The sequence below is a fragment of the Syngnathus typhle genome, linkage group LG14 (genome assembly GCF_033458585.1).
Source record: "Syngnathus typhle isolate RoL2023-S1 ecotype Sweden linkage group LG14, RoL_Styp_1.0, whole genome shotgun sequence".
NCBI lineage: Eukaryota > Metazoa > Chordata > Actinopteri > Syngnathiformes > Syngnathidae > Syngnathus > Syngnathus typhle.
Window position 1 is genome coordinate 10,924,278 of NC_083751.1, and position 18,093 is coordinate 10,942,370.

At 45.6% G+C, this 18,093-nt stretch overlaps 3 protein-coding genes and 1 long non-coding RNA gene across 14 annotated transcripts; 2 read left to right on the plus strand and 2 right to left on the minus strand.

Annotated features, from left to right (window-relative positions):
• Window positions 1–2,852: 2,852 nt before the first annotated feature.
• LOC133167521 (uncharacterized) lies at window positions 2,853–4,588 on the minus strand. Its single transcript, XR_009718005.1, has 2 exons — window positions 4,205–4,588; window positions 2,853–3,477 (listed from the first exon to the last, which is right to left on the minus strand). It is a non-coding gene; the product is annotated as an uncharacterized LOC133167521 (long non-coding RNA).
• LOC133167517 (leukocyte elastase inhibitor-like) lies at window positions 4,500–8,444 on the plus strand. 2 transcript variants are annotated; one of them, XM_061298374.1, is made up of 7 exons: window positions 4,500–4,705; window positions 6,711–6,777; window positions 7,039–7,176; window positions 7,250–7,367; window positions 7,434–7,576; window positions 7,680–7,847; window positions 7,995–8,444. In XM_061298374.1, exons 1-7 carry the CDS (start codon window positions 4,515–4,517, stop codon window positions 8,400–8,402), a joined length of 1,233 nt encoding a protein of 410 aa, XP_061154358.1. In that variant the 5' UTR covers window positions 4,500–4,514; the 3' UTR covers window positions 8,403–8,444. The 2 variants fall into 2 exon arrangements, with proteins under 2 accessions (XP_061154358.1, XP_061154359.1); XM_061298375.1 differs by having other exon boundaries at window positions 4,574–4,705; window positions 6,589–6,777.
• Window positions 8,445–8,554: 110 nt separating this feature from the next.
• On the plus strand, window positions 8,555–13,150 carry bmb (brambleberry). Of its 5 annotated transcripts, XM_061298371.1 has the most exons (13): window positions 9,007–9,355; window positions 9,993–10,255; window positions 10,380–10,508; window positions 10,721–10,906; window positions 10,984–11,206; window positions 11,428–11,544; window positions 11,617–11,796; window positions 11,860–12,066; window positions 12,148–12,277; window positions 12,367–12,416; window positions 12,496–12,599; window positions 12,665–12,771; window positions 12,912–13,150. In XM_061298371.1, the coding sequence occupies exons 1-13, from the start codon at window positions 9,349–9,351 to the stop codon at window positions 13,042–13,044; spliced, it is 1,836 nt and encodes a 611-aa protein (XP_061154355.1). In that variant the 5' UTR covers window positions 9,007–9,348; the 3' UTR covers window positions 13,045–13,150. The 5 variants fall into 5 exon arrangements, 3 of the variants coding, with proteins under 3 accessions (XP_061154354.1, XP_061154353.1, XP_061154355.1); XM_061298370.1 differs by lacking the exon at window positions 9,007–9,355 and adding an exon at window positions 8,555–8,807 and having other exon boundaries at window positions 11,617–12,066; XR_009718003.1 differs by having other exon boundaries at window positions 8,874–9,355; window positions 11,617–12,066; window positions 12,496–12,618; window positions 12,695–12,771; window positions 12,912–12,984.
• Window positions 13,151–13,193: 43 nt separating this feature from the next.
• LOC133167519 (GDP-L-fucose synthase-like) lies at window positions 13,194–17,305 on the minus strand. Of its 6 annotated transcripts, none has more exons than XM_061298383.1 (10): window positions 17,186–17,305; window positions 15,643–15,786; window positions 15,448–15,562; window positions 15,237–15,365; window positions 14,756–14,829; window positions 14,271–14,404; window positions 13,975–14,106; window positions 13,817–13,896; window positions 13,534–13,633; window positions 13,194–13,457 (listed from the first exon to the last, which is right to left on the minus strand). In XM_061298383.1, the coding sequence occupies exons 2-10, from the start codon at window positions 15,768–15,770 to the stop codon at window positions 13,402–13,404; spliced, it is 948 nt and encodes a 315-aa protein (XP_061154367.1). In that variant the 5' UTR covers window positions 15,771–15,786; window positions 17,186–17,305; the 3' UTR covers window positions 13,194–13,401. The 6 variants fall into 6 exon arrangements, with proteins under 6 accessions (XP_061154367.1, XP_061154362.1, XP_061154366.1 ...); XM_061298378.1 differs by having other exon boundaries at window positions 15,686–15,786; window positions 17,070–17,276; XM_061298382.1 differs by having other exon boundaries at window positions 15,643–15,789; window positions 17,070–17,229.
• Between the last annotated feature and the right edge of the window lie 788 nt (window positions 17,306–18,093).

An 18,093-nucleotide genomic window follows, 5' to 3' on the forward strand; every position in this document is an offset into this window, starting at 1 on the left:
GAAAAGCAGCAGACGCTTTGCTTTTGCTGTGTTTGGCTTTTTCAGAAGGCAGCATTGTTCGATCTCAGCTCTCGTAACCAGACCGGCGCTGCTCTAATCTCACATTGGGACTCGCCAAGGGCCTGCTCCTAGAATAGCAACAAAATCTAGAGAGGCTCTTGATACATTCTTTGTTTCACGCTCTGACAAATGACGTGCCTGTTTGCTGAATAGTCCGAGGCCAAATACCGTATTTTTCGGACTATAAATCGCGGGGGGGGGGGGGGGGGGGGGGTCATAGTTTGGGTGGGTGGGGGGGGATTTATACTGAGGAGCGTCTTATATGGGGTGTGTTTTTTTTTGTAAATTCTCAAAAATAAAAAAATAAAAACGCGATAAACGAACCGCGATGTAGGAAGGGGTTACTGTAATTTGAATTTCAAGTGACGTCAGCAGCGCGGCGGTTGTTTACATAAAGGACAAAGATCACAGGATGACAAAGATGACGATGGGCCCCACGTACTACCGGCATCATTAGCAGCTTTGTTTGTAAGTGACACGGAGGATGAAGAGTTTGAAGGATTTGGAGTGACACAGAAGGTTTGAAAAACTATTACGGCTTTTACCCACGCCCGGTCCTACTCTACGGAACTCTCTTTCACCTCCATGCATGGAAGTCGGGGGCCGGCGCTTGGCCGGGGACGGTGGATGGGGCTCGGACATGGCTTTTACGCACACCCGGGCCTACTCTACGGAGCTCTCTTTCACCTCCATGGATGGAAATCGGGGGACGGTGCTCGGCCGGGTGGCTGTCCGGGGACAGTGGATGGGGCTCGGACATGGCTTTTACGCACGCCCGGTCCTATTCTATGGAGCTCTCTTCCATCTCTGTGGTTGGAAGTGCCACCTCCGGGGATGGAAGTCCACACCGCCACACGCGTGGAAGTCCACGCCGGTGCTTGGGTCCTTGTGCTTTGTTAACGCTACAATATAGTTATATACTAGATCTGTGGAATAACGACGAGGCTGACGTCAGGGCGCACGCGCGGCGTTGTTGACAAAGGACGAGGAATTTGATCAATCGATTTAATGATTTGGAGTGACACAGATGGTTTGATAATATTATTGCTTATATAATAGTCATTTGATATATAATTTATATTAGATATTATTTATATGGGCCTGTGGAATATTTTGAAGTGCAAGCGCCGTCAGCGGCGCGCACCCATTGTTGACATAAAGGACGATCGATGGATTTAATTAATTGGAGTCACACAGATGGTTTTATAAACATGTTATTTATGTAAGTTATTTGAATAACTGAATGTTACGTCAGGCCCGTTCTCAGCTCTTTGTTTCTGTTCATGTCACGTTAGCATACCTATTGTTTAGCCTGTTGTTGCTCGTTCATGTCTGTTCTTGGTGTTGGATTTTGTCGAATAGATTTTCCCCAAAATGCGACTTAGACTCCGGAGCGACTTATATATGTTAATTTTCACGTTATTGTGCATTTTATGGCTAATGCGACCTATATTCCGGAGCAACTTTTAGTCCGAAAAATACGGTACATACGCACACATACGCAAGAAGCAGGATGACAGCGATTCATTAAGACACGCTGTCATCGAGCGGCAATCAGTGTAGCCCATAATTACAAAATTTTAAAACAGAAGTACGGAAATGTACAATCCTTGTTTCGGAAACAAGACGTCATTCAGTTATTCATCTACGTAAATGTCAAGTTTCACCATGTGACATAAAATATTCCAGAATGTCATTGGAAAGTATGTGTCCAAGCATTTGTTGGTGTGTTTTCCTGGCGCTCCGTCCTGTTGTCGCAATGTGTTCCATGCGCTAATTGGCCAGAGCGGGGTCTGTTGCCGTCGGGTTTAAAAGTGCTTTACATCCCACCCGCTGTGTCGCCCCAACCAAATGTCCATGCTCCACATTTGCTATATTTAGCTTCTACGCATCGAGATTGGGGCACGCAGGGGCCTATTGCAGAGGGGCAGGTGGAAAAATATTTTCAACACCTTACAGCGTGTCCTTTGTATGCAGCTGAAGAGACTCATGGAAAGGCGTGGCGTGCCACACTCGGCGGACTGTGGAGGGTACCCGTGTTTGCCAAAAAGGGATGGTGGGGTGCTCGGGCATTCCTCATCCCAAACTGTGCCTGCAGCACAAGAGAAAGCTATTGCTTTCAAAAAATGTCAAAGTAGACAAAAATTATGTTTGGCGTCTTTAAAAAAGATGTTTTAATTCGAACAGAATGATCTTTTAGGCTCGGCTCACCTTGTATTGGATTGTATGGAGGAAGAGGTCGGCCGGCAAAGCTGGGCTTTGCGCTGCCAGCCGTCATTGTTGTGGAACAATCTGCTCATCACGTTTGCGTTTTTCCACAATAGCACCTTATTGAGAGCGCTGTTCCCCGCAGGGTCTCTCATGTGCCAGCTGTCGGGGTTTAGGGATCAAACCATTTATTTGTTTTGTAGTTTGGAGAAGCGGATGGCGCACGGTTTCAGCGAGCGTAAAAGCATTTGGAGGCTCGCGGCCGGCGTGACAAAGACAATTAAAAACAAGCACACGAGCAGGGGCCGAACAGGGCTTGGCTGCCGGTGCGCCTTATCTTGCACTCGTAAAAAAAAACGATAAGGGAGCCTCCCTCTGAACATTCCCAGAGAAGTGTGCTGCCAACAAAACACGCCGTTTTAGATGTCAACAAACGTTGACTTCTTCTAGATGGTGCCTCCATGGCTGAATTAATTCAAAAAGCATCCTTCAATCATTTGAAAGACTTAAATGACTGCAATCTGGTGGTGTCTGTGATCACATCAAACAATAGCAAACCCCACGATTGAGGAATGAGCAGAACATGCCCGATACATGCCAAGCATGTGCAGGTCTTTATTTTGGGCCGGACGGAACCAAATCGAATGCTGCTAGGCTACGCTAAGTTTGCTGTTTGTATCCTCATGTGAACTGCTGCCACAAGATGCTGCCTAACGCTTTCTGTTGAGTCCCGTCCTCTCTCCCGCCCTCGACACGACCTGCCGTCCAAGCGGTATTATGTTTGCCTCGGGAACCTCGTCAACTCCAGGACAGCAATGAAAGCGAGACCTGTTATTGGACACCTGGAACAGACTCGCCGCTTAGGGCCCTTCGTCGCCCATCGATGAGTGCTGCAAATGGAGAAGGCTTTGTGAAGCGGCGATGGCGAGAACAAGGGTTAAGCAGTCACTTCAAGGAGACTGCAACTGCCAGGAGCGGTTGGAGGAGCATCCCTGAATCGTTGCCGAGCCGGCAGATTGTTGGGCAATGCTGCTTTGCTTTTTTTCCCCACACTGAACAACAACGTGATGCTCTACCATTGTGTGGAATTAAATCATCATCCAGCCGGTCGGGTCAGCTGCCCTCCCGCCCAACACAAATATATCGAGGAGGCCCAGAGCTGCTGCTTGACGACTCGCCAGCCGCCATTGTTGTCCTGTTGCTCTCATTCTAAATACAAAAGGTGCAATTGATGAGTTGGGTTTTTTTTTTTTGGAATTGAGCATAAGATACATTAAAGGCACCAATTTGTGCACCACTTTCAAAAAGGGACAAGAACATGATTTAACCTTTGCAAACTGAAGAGTTAGTTTGTCCTCGAAGGTCTCAAGTTAATGTGTACAAAAGCGGATAACAGAGACGGATAACAGGTTGTTGCTACTTATCTCAACAAGGTCATTCAGAGAGCACACAGCTCTACGGTACTCATCAATCAAGCAATGAACGGCACCCATTCCGACCTATGGTATCCGTCCTTCTTGGCAGACTTTCAAGGAAAACTTTGTGAGCACGGCTACATGATGCTGCTGCTGCTTATGAAAGCGACATTGGCGGTGCAAAGGTCGCCATAAATCAGAGCTGTTGATCATAGTTGCCGAGGCTACGCTGTAAACCAGCTGGCGTGACGAGCTGAAATCCGCACCATAAATCACACGGAACACACCTTTGCAAACAAGAACCTGTTTTCTTGGCAAATGCCCGCCAGACCGCACGCATTTGTCGTCCATAGATCAATCGGCATTTAGACATCTCCACTCAATTGACATCCTTGTCTCTAAATGCAGTGGCGATACATGACAAAGTACAACCGCAGAATTTTGTGACAAAGTTATGTCGAGTTCTCGGGGCTACGTGTACTTGACTTGAGCAATTGCATTTGTCACGACTTTGTACTTACTCCCTCTTGTTGTCCGTCTTCAAGAAAATGATTTGTGGTGGATGTGCTCAGTCGTCGTCATGAAGCAGTTCTCTATCCCATCTGAAAAACACAGAAGTGAGATGCATTAGCTGCATTCGAATTCAAAGTGTGTTGTCTACAATATGAGCGAAGCCACGAGTGCTATGAGTAGTGAGTAGTTCTGCCACCTCTGTCTCAATGTACACAAATCAAACTGCTCGGTGTGTGTGTATTTTCAATAAGTCAGCTAGATGGGTGTGTTGGACTGTGTTGGTTAGACTGACAAAACAAAAGCACCCTGTGTGGATGCATGCTGACTGTTGACTTTGTTTGTCTTATCGTCGCACTCGCTCAGTCACGCGTATCCCGCCCACACACAGCAGTCCAAACACAGCGAACAGAGCGAGCCGCGCCCGAGCGTCAATTGGATTCCCAAGCGCACTCTGGACACGTTACTTGCTCTGCTTTGACCTCTCACGGGAATCAAGCGCGTGGAAAAGAGTAAGTAAGCAAAGCGGACCAACTGCTAAGGCAACAACTCAAATAGAAGTTGACAGCGTTGAGCATTCCTTATCGTGCAAATTCTCCTTCACGTTAAAAAGTTAAAGTTACAAGTCACGTTACGTTGACGCGATAGCCAACTCGAAACGACAAATGAGTAGTTTGTCCGACTGCGTGCGACTTCCATTGCCTGTTTCCTGCTTTCCAGTGTGCCGTTATCTGCCAACTGCAACTTTGCATTATTTTTCGGGCACACTCACACGAAACCAGCTGAAGAGCTAAAAGGTGCAAATGAGAATAATGACAACAAAAGAATAACATGTTTGAAAAGTACTTACCGTTTTTTTCCGTGTATAGTGCGCAAAATTTTACTAATTTATTGTCCTAAAATCTGGGGTGCGCATTATACATGGGTACAAAAAAAAAAAAAAAAAAAATTTTTTTTTTTTAATTTTTTTTTTTTTTTTTTAAGTCCCAATGATCGTCACACACGCAGGGAGGCAATGGGTCCCATTTTTATAGTCTTTGGTATGGTCTTAACTAGGCTGGATGTAATTTTTTTTGTTGGCGTTGATTTCTCCGACTGCCCGTAAACGCACCACCGCGCTTCGTGCGCGCACGGGACAGCAAACGAGCAGGTGATCGAGCAAGCGTCTGATACGAGAGCATTGCGGTCGCATGGAGCGTGTTTGAAGTGAACAGCAGAGAAGAAAGGCAAAGTGTTGTGAAATAAAATGCACAGAACGGATGCGCAAGACACGTCAGCTATATAAAGAGCGAGAGTTGTTTTCTTCCTATTAGTTTCAATTCGAGGTTTAATTAGCAGTTTCAATCAGCAAATAACAAAATGCGTATTACAGGTAATATTTTATTTCACAACACTTTGCCTTGTTCCTTTGGTCTCTGCTGTTCATCCTAAAACACAAAGGCGCTCTTTAAGCAATGCGACAGTGAGCGCCCGGCGCGCTGCGGTTGCGCGACCGCACCAAATTAAGCTCCCTGCGCAGTGCGCACTGAGGTCCACTTAAATTTTAGAAAGTACATCAGGACTTTAAAAATATCTTCTAAATTTCAGCGACGGCTCTGTCACACTAATCGACCAGCCCGGTGCAGTTGGGCGGTCGGCGGCGCGCTACGGTTGAGCGTTCTCTCGCACGCTTTCTCTCTCGCTCTCTCTCGCTCTCGCACACACGCAAACCGGATATCATACGGAGGCCGCCATTACAGATGCGCAGAACGGATGAGCAAGACACGTCAGCTATATAAAGAGCGAGAGTTCAGTTCTCTACCTAAATCCGTATTACAGGTAATATTTTATTTCACAACACTTTGCCTTGTTCCTTTCTTCTCTGCTGTTCACTTCAAACACGCTCCATGCGCACGGAGCGCGGTGGTGCGTTTATGGGCAGTCGGAGAAATCAACGCCAACAAAAAAAATTACATCCAGCCTAGTTAAGACCATACCAAAGACTATAAAAATGGGACCCATTGCCTCCCTGCGTGTGTGACGATCATTGGGACTTAAAAAAAAAAAAAAAAAAAAAAAAAAATTACATTTTTTTTTAAAAAAAATTCATAAAAATTGGGTGCGTATTATACATGGGTACAAGCTTTTTTCCAGCATCAGCATGCCATTTTTAGGGGTGCGTACTATACATGGGGGCGCACTATACACGGAAAAAAACGGTACTAAATTGTCGCTTGAGTCGCCTGTTGGAGGCACATTGCTGTCCTTTCAGTCTTGTACACCTGCTATTGAGAAGGTAATCTGGTCAAGAGAAAAAAAAAAATAAAAGTTAAAAAATTGAAAACTAATTTATTAGTCCTGTTGTTTTTCCGAGCGCATGCACAGGTATGCAAGTCATGCGTTTGTCTCGTTCTAGGGAAATATTTGCGCTTCAACAATGGCTGCTCTCAGCGTATCCAATACAAGTTTTGCTCTGGAGCTGCTGCGCAGCCTAAGCCTGACAAACCCCAGCGGAAACCTCTTTGTCTCACCGCTCAGCATTAGCTCAGCGTTGGCGATGGTCTACCTGGGAGCCAAAGGTGCCACGGCGACACAGATGGCCCAGGTAAGCAGCGGCGCTTCCGCATGCAATTCAGGTGGCATCGCATCTAAGATGTCTATTTACCAGATATGAAAAGAACCTTCAGAGCCGGATTAGTTATTAATCCTTTAAAAAGACTCTGCTCATACTTGCTGCTGGCAGCCTAGTCTTCCCCTTCAGTTTCTTTGAGTGAAAGTAAAAGGTGTGAAGGTCTTAAGTGGGCGTCTGACAGGGCATCTGAGTGAGCTCTTGTGTGAGATTCCAAACAAATGTCTCTGTTGCCAGGCCCTGTCCTTCACATCTGGTGAACGCGTCCACGCAGACTTCCAAGCTCTCAACACTGACATCAACTCTCCCTCGGCGACGTACACCCTGAAAGTGGCCAATCGCCTTTATGGAGAAACCACTTCCCATTTCCTCTCTGTGAGTTTTCGGGGCCTGGACTCTGCCTTTGAAAAGTATGACACTCCATGTCTGAGGCCTTCTTTCCTGGCAGGAATTCCTCGATGCCACACAGAAGTACTATGAAGCTGATCTGAAGACCGTTAATTTCATCGGGGCTCCAGAGGCGTGCAGGGCAGAGATTAATGGCTGGGTGGAGGAGCGGACCGAGAGTAAGACCTCGTCCCAGCCAAATGTGTAGTGCTGAATGCAAAATGCACACGTTGCTTTGCTTTCAGACAAGATTCAAGATCTTCTGAAGCCGGGAACGCTCAGCAGCATGACCAGATTGGCTCTGGTCAACGCCATCTACTTCAAAGGCAACTGGAAGCATCGCTTCGATCCGGTAAACACCAAGGAGATGCCCTTCAAAGTCAACCAGGTAAAACTACAGCAGGAGATCTGAGCAGAACACGGATAGAGGCTGGGGTACGATCGTAACGGCTGGTCAGATGTAAACCTGTCTCGGTTTCAACGTTTGTCAGAATGTGACCACGACGGTGAATATGATGTATATGATGAAGAAAATGCCTTACAACTACATCCCCGAGCTGGGTCTGCAAATCCTGGAGTTGCCGTATGTAGACGACCAGCTCAGCATGGTCATCCTGCTTCCCGAAGAGTCGACTGATGGCACAGAACCACTGCTGAAGGTACCTTCAATCTCCATCTTTCAGATTCATGCACTAAGCACCAACTTTGACGTATCTACAAGAAGCTCACGTCGCAGTGACACAACTGCTCTCCCTGTAGGCTTATTTGTAAGTACTTAAAGACCCGCACGTGTTGTTTTGGTGTAGCTAGAAAAGGAGCTTACCCAGTCAAAGCTGGGCGAGTGGACCAACAAAGACAGCATGGACATCCACTCCGAGATCCGTGTCCATCTGCCAAAGTTCAAACTGGAAGAGGAGTACGAGCTGAATGAACCTTTGGCCAAACTGGGCATGACAGATGTCTTTTGCGCCGCCAAAGCTGACCTTTCCGGAATGAATGGCGAGGGGGGCCTTTCTCTGTCCACGGTGGCCCACAAAGCCTTCGTGGAGGTCAATGAGGAGGGCACCGAGGCTGCTGCAGCCACTGCCGGCATCGCATCCTTCTGCATGCTCAGGGAGGAACACTTCACGGCCGACCACCCCTTCCTCTTCTACATTAGGCACAATAAGTCCAACGCCATCCTTTTCCTCGGAAGGTTCTCCTCTCCTCACTAGACAAATAAGATCAACTCAAATCAAATAAAAAACAAAAATGTATCGGCGGCTACGTTTTTTTTCTACCAAGCATACATCGAAATAGTCCATCATTTGACGGTGTGGTGGATGAGCGGTTAGAAAATCCGGTGGTTTGAGCTCCAAATTCTGCCTTGCTGAGTAAGTTTTCGCGTATGTGGTTGTCAGGCAGTGCCACCTGGTGGCGAAGTTTGTGTCCTACGCATGTACGGCACTTCGTCACGTTGTTGACAAAACACAATCTTTAACCGCCCAAGTCCACTTGATTATTTGGTTCTAATTTTGAGTTGAGGCTGACAACCGTAGGCTACTACTGAAATGCAAAATTTCAACGAGTCGGACACACCTGCGTTATCGACCAAACAAGGCAGCTGTGACGCTATCAAGGTTGGCTTGATTTTAACGTTATAGCTAACTGTGCACAAAATGGGCGGCATCTTTCTTTGCACATTCGCCCACATGGTGTCCTTTATGGCTATTTTAGTGTTTGCCCAGTGCCCACGTGTATTTTTGAAGCTATCAACGTGTCTCACATCAACTCCACCTGTAGCTTCAAGATATTATAATATCTTGACTACTATAGTACTACATGAAATTTTATGGTCAACTGAATTGGCATCTTAAAAATATAAATAAATATTACGACAAAATTCTGAACTTTGTGTACAAGCAAGCTATGTCACCTATTCCTAGGGTCGAGAAAAAATAATGTAAAACGGTCCTAAACGCGCATGACAAATACTTTCGTGTCACCCTGGCTTTTAAATCGAGCGCACCCTTAGCTTGCCCACTTTGGCCGTTGGATGCTTGCGCGTTGAAAAGGGCGGAGATTCCGTGGGCATATGAAAGAGTTATTTCTATCAGCCGCGGGACAGCACCAATATTCAGTGAATATTATTCACGTTTGATTGTTGCTTTGCAACATCAAATGACTGGTAGGTCGAAATTTGTCATTGTTTTTTATGTTTAAACTTCAGTTAGTGCCATCGCAATGTATTTTGTTTTATCACTAATATTGCCATAAATGTCATTTTAAATATGCAGCCATTATGGGTTTTTTTTGTTTTGTTTTGTTTGAAAAGGTCGAATTAAGTTTGCCTGTAAAATGTATAGTTGATTTTAGTTTCATCTTGAAAATACATCCGAACGACAAATGAACTTTGTTACATACGGATGCATGCATCACGAGTGCCACAATTGCGTGTCCTTGTTGGTGTGGTTTTATCACTTGGTTAGAATGTGTGTAGTTTGGCACAATTTTATCTGTGCAGAAAAAGGCTCTTTTTGATGCTACATCCAGCTTCCGTTTTGCAGCGGGCATGTCTGGGCAAAACATCGCTGATGATAGGGCCATTTTACCTCCTGAATTTTGTTTTTAAAAAAAATAGTGCTCAAGTTCATACACTTATTACACATAACTGACGTGTATGGTTCAATAAATGTGGGTGCAAAAATATCCCATTTAAAGAGTTTCATTTTTCTAGTGTGGGTCTTTAAAATGGAGTGCATCATTACATTCATGAAGCGTTTATGGAGCACTGCTTTTAGAGTTACTAAACAACTGTGATGTAGTTGCAGGCATGGGTCACCTCTTGTCCTACCGCAATTGCCTCCTGCTGCTCTGCATCTTTTCCAACTGGATACCAGCAACCACCGGGCTCTTTGAATGGCTGAGGCAGACTGAGCATCCTCCAGCAGAAACAGCGCCTCCTCCTCCATCTGCAGATGCCATTCTAGCAAAGGAAGCACAGTTTGAAATGTCAACCGCTGATGAGAGGTTCCTGTCTGAGGCCAAGCAGATGGAGCTCAGTCCTCTAGACAGCTGCCACCACAAGGTAATCACAACATTGGCACTAACAATTGAGGCAAATAGTGACGTTTTGTTGATTTCCAGATGTTCTCACGGTCGTATCGTACAAATGGCATTTCGAGAAAGGTTTAACATGCTGTTCTGTGTAGGTGGTTGCTCAGTTAAAAGTGAGCTGTGAAGGTCTCTCAGAAGAGGAACTGGCGAAACTGGGTGTCACATTGTTCAACTGCCAGGCACAGATTGAAGGGCGCACAACGTATCCATGTACACAACACATGGTAAGCCGTAAAATGTACACAACACATGGTAAGCTGTGAAATTCCACACTACTATAAATGACCAAGTTCTGTGCATGTCTACTTATTGTCTGGTCCTCCCAAATAACTGCTCTCTATATGGCATTGTACTAGTACTGTAACCTGAATTATGGGAAGCAAAAATGCTTCCATTACTTTAAGGTGATGGTTATGTTTACCATTTGCAATTTCAGAGCATAAAGGAATGCACAGCAGCGATGGACCCGGACACGTGGAACGCCTATCACATTGTGAGCAACAGGGCTCGCGCCGTGTGCTACGCGAGTCGCCAGCAACTCTTTCGGCTCAGGGCAGAGCACACCATAAACATGCTCATCTCCACAGCTGCCAGCCAACTAGCTGCAATGGAAGACCTCAAGGTAGCATGCATGCGTTTTCTGTTTGACCAGAATTACAATTACTTTTTTGGGATACTGGTTTGAGTGTTTTGTGTCAGGATGGCCAATTGGAGCTAAGAGAGCTGACTGCAGCGTCACTGGACCGGCTCCTGAAGGGCCACGGTGAGCTCCAGACTCAGCAGGTCAAGCTGCATAAAGGCCAGAGTCAAATGCAAAGTGACCTGAGAGACAACCTGCAGCGTCTGGCTCAGGAGAAAGCCCTCATTGCCTCAGGACAAGAACTGGTGGCCCGGCTCATCCGGGAAATTACCGATCGAATGGGTGAGAGCTTTTGTGCTTCTTTGGCTCCTATTGGAGAGGAGTTAGCAGTGGGTTCAAAGTGTGAGTCAAGCTCAAATCTTTATAACGTGCAGTGGGAACGTCCCGCTTTTGATTCCTTTCGTCAGAATATGCAGAAGACCCAATCCCACACAAGCTACCTGATTTGTAAGTTTTAGCGGCTGCGGTTGTGAACCAGTCCGATCCTGCCTTTTGTGCTGCAGCGCTTGTTCGTGAGAATGTGCAGATGCAAGGCTCCCAAGTGCAGGACAGACACAGAGCCGTCGTTCAAGATCTGGAGCACGTCAGACACCAAGCTCAGGACATTCAGCAAAAACTAGGTATCAAAAGTCCAATCTGACGCTTGCAAGTTAGATGAGTCAGTTTTGACATGAGGCGACCCGTGTCTTCAGACGACAGCGTGTCAGAATTTGTCCAGTACCGAGAGCGGACTTTGCGCTACTACGCCGATGTCATGAGCAAACTGGAAAGGACGAACATCAGTCTGGGTGTGGTGCTGCGCTTCTTGGACGAAACGCGGGGCCACATAGAACAACGGCTCGACACCATTCGAGGTTACCTCGATTGGGCAGGTGAGTTACACTTGCTGATCAGGTCGTCTCCCCTTCTCGAAGTGGCATTTGTTGCCTTTCCAGGTTTCAGTGTCACCGCCATGTGGACGTGCGTCACACACGCCGGCTATTTCCTGCTGTTTGCTGTCCTCCAGTCGTTCCTGTGTTGTCCGGTCTTCTCTCGGGCCGCGTTGCTGCTTACTGTGCCCTTGAACGCAGCGGCTGAGGTCAACGGGCAGCCAGCGCTGGATCCGGCGAGTCTTGGCTTCCTGATGGTCATGCTTTGGCTTGGTATGAGCTTGAAGCCGGTTGGCAGCACAATTGGACGGATGGCATGTTGATCTGTTGCAGCTCTGTTTTTTTTGGGCTCAGGACACTGGTTTGTCAGCCAGTTACGGGTTCAATTTCCGAGCAGAGGCAGAGCGTCTGCTGCATTCCCATTTGAAACGGTGGAGCCACGAGGATCCTGCGACACATACCCGCAATCCTCAACACCACACAAGTGAGTCTGCCAAGCTTCTTTGTTGCCAAAAAGGATAGAGTACACAGCACTCTATTTCACAGCACCTCACGGCATCTTTTTGTCCTCAGGAAAGAGTACTGTTGCAGTGGACAGAACCAGCTGCTGAAGCAAGAAACCGGTACGTCAAGTTTGAATCCATCAAATCGTCCAAGAAGGTTGTAAGAACGGCTCGGACGGAATGTTCTCGTGCCATGCAGGTGATCTTGCTGCAGCTGCGGGATCTTCCCACAGGAAACTGGCAGCAAGTGGACCAGCGCATCACTGCCTTCCTCCTTTTCTAGCCCACCCTGTTCTTTCAGCAGTAAGCTCATATAAGGAAGGTTGCAATCGCAGCATCGTAATAATTGACTCTTGTCTGTTTTCAAGGGTTTGATTGACGATATTCCTTGCAGAAAGCCTTTTGACTCTTTGAATGACTCTCACTTGACGAATGACTCAAGAAGCGCATCTCCCTTGCCATCAATGAGCACCAGGTCAGTGGCTCTTGCTTGTTGCGCCAAGTAACTGTTGAAAGCAAAGTTGTTGTTTGGCATTCAAGAGAAGTCTTATGCTGATATGCCCAACGGTTATTGCGTGAATTTATGTGGAAAAATGCCATTGCCGGTCTTTTCAGCTCTCTATTAGGGCGTCCGTTCTGCAAGTCGATCACCAAAGCAAGGAAGGTGTGCAAAAAGAGAGCGGTGTTTGGACAAGATTACTGCAGAATCCATCAAGACAAACTCGACTTCTCTTCACTCATCAACTAAAATGTGACTTTGAAATTTGTACGTTTATGTATAGCTTACTTTTTAACCCCCTTCCAGGCACTAACTGTCCTTTTTAAACAATTTGTAATAAATTGAAATTGCAAAACTTGTTTTACTCAGATGATACACTTCCCAAGAGTAAAAACAGATTTGAGTTGGGCAGGCCATTTAATGTGGAACTGCGGCAAACTACGAAGAATCGATCGGATTTTCCCCGCATGATACACACATGGCAATGAAATTCATGTTTGCTTTTTGTAATCTTCTGGACACCTTGGTCTCTGCAGCTGGGCGAGCGCGGTCACCTGGCCACTCTCCATCCTGCCACGCGGATTTGTCCACCACTCGTCGACAACTTCACTTGCGAGCTGTGTCGTAGTGTGTAACAAACCAGTCGCAGGTTTCCTTGAGAGCTGGTAGAAAGGCAGAAGTCAGGTGACAACCTTGATCCAAAACTGCCGCTGGAAACGTTTCCCCTCATGGTCCCACCTTGTTTGAAGGGCGTGAAGTGGAAATGTGGAAGGTAGCCACACAGCTTTGCATTACTGGCTGTCTTTCTGAACTGCCCATCCGATTTGCTGCGATCGTACTGCAGCGATGGTCAAGGAAACGAGAGCCATTTCTTAATGGCATGACATCAACGGCATGTCTCATACAGTTTCACTCCTGTCCAATTTAGTGAGTTATGCAAATCAAATAACTTTCCCTGAGGAATGACATCCAGACACCTGCTGCAGCAGTAAACATGACCATATATTGTATTTTAGGATACAACCACTTGGCCTTTAAAGTCCAATGCTTGCACAACCGTGTCGGCCGCTTCTTTGATTGACACTTCGTCTTCCTCCCCGACTTGCATCGACAGACAAGACGGTTTCATTGTCATTCCGGATATTCCGAGTCGGCGATGCATGCGCTACAAAGACTTACCGGAAAGGATGATGGGGTCCACCTCAGGATACTCTCTCAAAACCCAGAGGAAGAGGCGAGCCAAGTCCAAAGAGTAAATGAACTGCCTTTTGGGAGTGCCGGAGCCCCAGACCACCAAGGGCTTGTTCTCCTCTGACAACAGTGCAGAGACACACAATAGCCTGCACTTATTTTGGACACGTCATAGGGTCTTGGATGAAAAACACTTGAAGTGACGCTACTGCTTGAAATGTCAATTTAAGTCAAGCGCCGAAGCTGTGCATCCCCAATTGCCTGCATGAAAAGTTGCACCTTACTTTTGGCAATGTAGGTTTTATGAATTAGGCCCGGCAGCACGTGGCCATCTTCAATGCTGAAGTTGTCATGGGGACCAAACACATTTGTGGGGATGACAGCCGTGTAGCAGCGTCCATGCTGCTGGAAGTAGGCCCTGCACGACATCAATGCAACTCATTTGACGTTGGAAATCGAGACAATGAGTTGAAAAGTGCAAATTACAAAAAGATGTCTGTAAACACTGACACGAGCCTAATAAAAGCCAGCACAAGTGTATGCTTGCAAATTCGAAAAAAAAATCAAAACACCAGGCTAAGATTTGGGTAGGATGGTGAATTGACCTTTAAACTCAGCTAGCAAAATTACCAGTAACCAGTTAGTTATTCCTATGACGACAAAGTGCAAAGATGTTTTGTTGAGAACTGCAACTTTAGAGCTCTGAAATGTTGTGTCCTTCCTCCTTTGCAGTTAAGTCAATAGTCACATAAGCACTCAGTATGCCCACCTGTTGTGGACATCTAACATTCTTTTTGCATAGGCATAGCCAAAGTTGGACTCGTGAGGTGGGCCATTATGGATCTGCGGGGTGAAAGAAACACATTCAAGCTGAATGAGACTGTGCATATGACACAATTCGGATACAAACAGGAAATTCTGGAGGGGCCCCTTCATAATTTTATGAATTTTCTGTATAGTGACCATTAAAATATATTGTGTAAAAACAAAACATGGAAAAAAACATGTTTCAGCAGCATAGGAAAGAGAAGCCAGTGATGTCAGCCTTATTCTGAATTACCTTCCAAAAGCGCAACTTAATATACAGACACTTCTTCTGACATTGATTCTGTTTTTACTAATTATGAACAAATCAGAGTCCAACCACTGTTTTAGAAGGGATTATTTGTCTGATGTTGTCAAAACACCTCAAACAGTCACCAGAGTAGCATTGCTGCTGTAAAACACACCCAATAAACGCCACCGCTTACCATAGTCTCATTGATGGGATATGCGGTCTTATCAGGAAATATGCAGGTGGACAGACAGGAGACGACCTTAAGCACACCTACTTCATGTGCGGCCTGCAGCACATTGTCATTGATGTGGATGTTATTCCTCTGAGGAGAAGAGATACTACAGTTGCTGGAGGTGACGATTTTGATCAAGAGTGCCAAAACAACAAAGTGCACTTTCATGTACCCAAAAGTCCAGGTTACGCTTCAAGTTTTTGAAAAGGCCCCCCACCATGGCGGCCAGGTGGATAACATGGGTGGGCTGGTGTTTCCTGAACACTTCCTGCGTCTCTTGCATGCTCCTATAAGACACAAGCATCGAGATTAGAGACCTTTGACAGCAACTTTCAAATAAGAGTTGAGTGAGTGATTGTGTGCCCACGTGAGGTCGGCATCTTTGGAGGAGAGGAAGATCCACTCTTCACCTTCGTAGCCTGCCCCTTCCTCTTTCACCACATGTTGTATGGCCATCCCCACCAAGCCGGAGCCTCCAGTCACCAACACCTTCATCTGGCCACTGACAGCTCTACTGGACATTAACCAGAAGAAGATAGACTACCTTTTAAATTGCGTAGCATCGGACAAATTGACTGTACTGGGCAATGAAACTACAGTGAGATAAGTGGTAAATAGAGAGAACTTTGACAGCCGCAAATGTTGATTATTGTATATTTGAACATTCAACGCAATGATTCCATTCTAAAAAAAAAAATAGGAGGAACACTTGTGCGAGTTCTAAGTGTAATCGCCAGAACTAAACTAGTCGCTACGTTTCAGGTTAAAATCAATGTAGCTAACACATTACATTTTAGCAAGCATGTATGTATGTAACCGCATAAAATGTATACCTCCGCGTGGAAACTCTTTTCACTTGGCCTCTTTTCTACAACAACGTGCTTATCGTACGAAAGCAAAAAACAATTTAACCGTCAATCGAGCTCGGTGGTTTAACAACACAACATCGCCACTACAAAGATGTAACAACAAACTGACACTTCCGGATTTGCCTTCAGATTAAAACTAAATTGCCATTTTGTTTAACGGAAGTTATAGTTTAGAGCAGTGTTTCCAAACCTTTTTTTCATTCACGGCACACCTTTTCATTGGAAAGAAATCTCGAGGCACACCACCAACAAAAATCTGTTAAGTGTTACACCAGCTTCTATATTAAAATCAGTTATATTACATCAAAAGACGTAAAGATCTATTCCTATCTATAAGAAAGGTAAAGACCCAATGATTGTCACACACATCTCGGTGTGGTGAAATTTGTCTGTATATATATATATGTATGGAGAGTCGAATAATTGAATAAAAATAAATACTAAATATTCTTTAAATTGTATTTCTTTTGTAAATAAAAGTGACAGTTTTTGAAAAAAGGTTCAGACAGTGTAAGTAATAAACTATTGAAAGTGATTGTGATCAAAATCCTAAAGAATCAATGACTTTTTTTACTGTTTTAGACTAGCTATAAGTATTGCACCATTAAGAACAAAGTCACTTTTAAAGACGCTCTGCTGATCTCAGCGGCTGAGTGGCTATCACAGTCGAGGTGTCTCTACTTGACTGTGTATTTTATGTTGGTGAAAAATGAACAATCCAGGTTCTCTCGTTGAACTACATACTCTGATTTCCAACGGACGAAAACGCACCACAGCCGTCATAGTGTCACTGTTAGTAAAAGTACACAGCAACACACACATAAACTGAGTATGTGCCGATGCCATAACATGAAATCTCAAGATTCTCCGATTTGCCACGCATGCACGATTAGCAAGTGGCTGACCAGGCCTTGCGCTAACTGACCAGTGGTTTGACGATCCTGTTTACAATGCGCTCCGTAATTAAGGTTGGACAATTTCCCACGGCACAGCTAAGCATCTCTCACGGCACACTGTACGGGAAACACTGAATTAGAGCACCGTTATAGCTAACTGCAGGGAACCCGTCCATCCATTTTCAATACTGCTTGTCCCCACGGGGGTCGCGGGCGTGCTGGAGCCTATCCCAGCATTCATCGGGCAGTAGGCGGGGGACAGCCTGAATCGGTTGCCAGCCAATCGCAGGGCAGACAGAGAGACACAACCATTTGCACTCACACCCAGGGGCAATTTATAGAGCTCAATCTGCCTACCAAGCATACCGTTTTTTCCATGTATAATGCGCCCCCATGTATAATACGCACCCTAAAAATGGCATGTTGATGCTGGAAAAAAGCCTGTGCCCATGTATAATACGCCCCCAAATTTTGACTCCTACTTAAGTCCGTGAACGTAAAGTTATTTCAGAAAAAAGATCATCTTTGGGAACAACCGGATGTTATTCTGCCGGTCAGTATCACTGCGCATGCGCTAGCATACTAAATAGCGAAGTAATGTTTCGGATTTGTGTAGGGTACATTGTGCGAGCATACGAGCAGGTGATCTAGCAAGCGTCTGATACGAGAGCATTGTGTTCGTATGGAGCGTGTTTGAAGTGAACAGCAGAGAAGAAAGCGCATCTGTAATGTCGGCCTCCGTATGATATCCGGATTTAAAAAAAAAAAAAAAAATTTTTTTTTTTTTTTTGACCCATGTATAATGCGCACCCCAGATTTTAGGACAATAAATTTGTTAAATTTTGCGCATTATACATGGAAAAAAACGGTATTCTTGGGATCTGGGAGGAGTGCCCGGAGAAAACCCACGCGGGCATGGGGAGAACATGCAAACTTTACACAGGAACCCCCACAATAAATATGTATTCATTGTGTGTGCGTGTGTAAAATTACACAAAGCCCCATTTGAAATAAAGCTTCTAAATGTTCAACGTGGATTTACTGATGTTGCCT

What these genes read in the sequence shown, in the direction of transcription:
- bmb (XM_061298369.1), top strand. An exon ending in ATCCATGTACACAACACATG is followed by an intron (nt 10,509 to 10,720) that starts GTAAGCCGTAAA and finishes TTGCAATTTCAG; the next exon opens with AGCATAAAGGAATGCACAGC. An exon ending in TTGCCATCAATGAGCACCAG is followed by an intron (nt 12,772 to 12,911) that starts GTCAGTGGCTCT and finishes CGGTCTTTTCAG; the next exon opens with CTCTCTATTAGGGCGTCCGT.
- LOC133167519 (XM_061298378.1), bottom strand. Translation starts at nt 17,144, where the DNA reads ATGCTTAGCTGTGCCGTGGGAAATTGTCCAACCTTAATTACGGAGCGC. An exon ending in ATGTTAGATGTCCACAACAG is followed by an intron (nt 14,405 to 14,755) that starts GTGGGCATACTG and finishes GATGTCGTGCAG; the next exon opens with GGCCTACTTCCAGCAGCATG. An exon ending in ACTTTAAAGGCCAAGTGGTT is followed by an intron (nt 13,634 to 13,816) that starts GTATCCTAAAAT and finishes CCATCGCTGCAG; the next exon opens with TACGATCGCAGCAAATCGGA.
- LOC133167517 (XM_061298374.1), top strand. Translation starts at nt 4,515, where the DNA reads ATGCTGACTGTTGACTTTGTTTGTCTTATCGTCGCACTCGCTCAGTCA. An exon ending in AATCAAGCGCGTGGAAAAGA is followed by an intron (nt 4,706 to 6,710) that starts GTAAGTAAGCAA and finishes CTCACCGCTCAG; the next exon opens with CATTAGCTCAGCGTTGGCGA. An exon ending in GCACAGAACCACTGCTGAAG is followed by an intron (nt 7,848 to 7,994) that starts GTACCTTCAATC and finishes GTTTTGGTGTAG; the next exon opens with CTAGAAAAGGAGCTTACCCA.